This window comes from Trypanosoma theileri (assembly GCF_002087225.1).
Source record: "Trypanosoma theileri isolate Edinburgh chromosome Unknown TM35_Tth_34_V1, whole genome shotgun sequence".
In the NCBI taxonomy this organism is placed as follows: Eukaryota; Euglenozoa; class Kinetoplastea; order Trypanosomatida; family Trypanosomatidae; genus Trypanosoma; species Trypanosoma theileri.
In genome coordinates, this window is record NW_021639876.1 from 52099 (window position 1) to 53943 (window position 1845).

The window sequence follows — 1845 nt, forward strand, 5'->3', positions numbered from 1 at the left end:
AGAAAGAAAAAAAAAAAAAAAAAAATAGCATTACATGCCACTACAGAGAGTACGCGGAGCAAGCTTCAGAGAAGAATACGCCTGCGCCACCTATCGTCGCACACGCCGTGTAACACCACCTCAAGGCGCCTCGTTAAATACTGCGCTTATCGCACCGAAGGAAAGCAAGCTGGCTGACCGCATTACCGTTGTATTGGATCTTGATGAAACACTTGTATACGCGCGGGAAGGACCACTCTACGTGCGTCCTGGCATAGAAGAACTTCTCCAGTTTTTGGACGAGAACTGCGAAACGGTATTGTGGACGGCTGGTATGAGACAGTACGCTGAGGCCGTTGTGCGTCATATTGACACCAATGGACTTGTGCGCCACACAATCTACCGCGACAGCAAGTGGTTCAGCGGTCGATCGTGCCGCAAGGACCTCACGCTGCTCGGTCGTGATATGCAGACAACGATTGTATTTGAAAACACCCCCGACTGCATTCGCGGCTTTGAGCAGAACGGCGTGCTTGTTGCCGACTACGAGGGCGGCGAACTGGAGGACGACACACTGCACAATATTCTCCGTCTGCTGCGGGATCTCGTGCGCCGCCGCCGCGAGGAGGGCGTCAGCGTGCCGGAGTACATCCGCAGCTCCGCGCATCTCCACCTGCGGGAGGTGCCGACGGACGACGGCGACGTCATGGCGTGTTATTGCCTGCAGCCGCACTGGCCGGAGGCGGAGAGGGCGCCGCGCCACCGCCGGCCGGCAGCGTGTCTGGGCGGCCGTTGCAACATCACCGTGCACTGATAAGAGGATGAATGGCATCGCGTAGAGAAAGGGATAGGGGAGGGGGAGGTAAATCATTGGTTTTGTTTCAGTTTCTTGTTTTTTTTTCTTTGTTTGTTGCTACTTTTCTGGTTGAAATGTCTTTGTACTCTTTTTTTTTTGTCTGTGTGTGTCTATGTGTTTTGTTCTAACTGTGTGTGTTTTCGTGTTTTCACGGTTTTAATTTTCTGTTTTTCATGTTTTTCTTAGTCTTGTTTTAACAGTTTTTTTTTTTTTGCCTCAAGGATCATTTTGGGGCATTTCACTGAGAAATTTTTTTTTTTTTTTCGCCCCCTCCCCTTCCCATTTTCATCCCTTTTTTTTTTTTTCTTTTTTTTTGGTACGTTTTATTTATTTATTTACTTACTTACTTTGCTTCGTTATCCCGTACGAACAGTACAAAAGACATGAGAGTTGGAGAGATCCAGTTGGTTGAAAGGGCAAAAGATGAAAAATTACCGTATCTATCTTTTTTCTTTCCTGTTCATCGCGTGTGTATGTATTTGCGTAGGCCATGCTGCCTCCCTGGATTTGTCGAGCGACTTTTTTTTCTGTTTCTTTTTCATTGTTTTTCATTTTCTTTTTGTACTATGTTTCTCTGTTTTTGTGTGTCATCCGAAAAGTGCTTGTGAGGAGCATCTTTTTGTCCCTGGTCCTTTGCTCCAAGACGAAATGCCTGTGACATTTGGGTTTTTTCTTTTTCATTGTTTTTCTTTTTCTTTTTGTTTTTGTTTTTCTTTTTTCTTTTTTTTCTCTCAGCTCCCTTTTTTATTAATTTTTCTATACAACCCAATATTGGGATGATACTGTTGTATTACTATTGATACGAAGAGAGAGAGAGAGAGAGAGAGAGAGAGAGAGTCAGTGTGTGTGTGATCTAACGTTTTTGAGTGGAGAATTAAAGCGAGATCGATACGGGCTTTGAGAGGAAAAATAAATCGGAAAAGTGATGTATGCCTTGCCTTTTTTTTTTTTTTTCCTTATCCAGAGATCGAGAAATGCATTTGTAAAGACCAGTTTTTTTTTTTTTTTTT

At 44.3% G+C, this 1845-nt stretch overlaps 1 protein-coding gene across 1 annotated transcript; it reads left to right on the forward strand.

The window, feature by feature from the left end:
• Positions 1-34: 34 nt before the first annotated feature.
• TM35_000341330 (putative nuclear lim interactor-interacting factor) lies at positions 35-793 on the forward strand (the record flags this gene model as incomplete). The annotated part of the gene is made up of 1 exon (XM_029029031.1): positions 35-793. The coding sequence occupies one exon, from the start codon at positions 35-37 to the stop codon at positions 791-793; it is 759 nt and encodes a 252-aa protein (XP_028879587.1).
• Between the last annotated feature and the right edge of the window lie 1052 nt (positions 794-1845).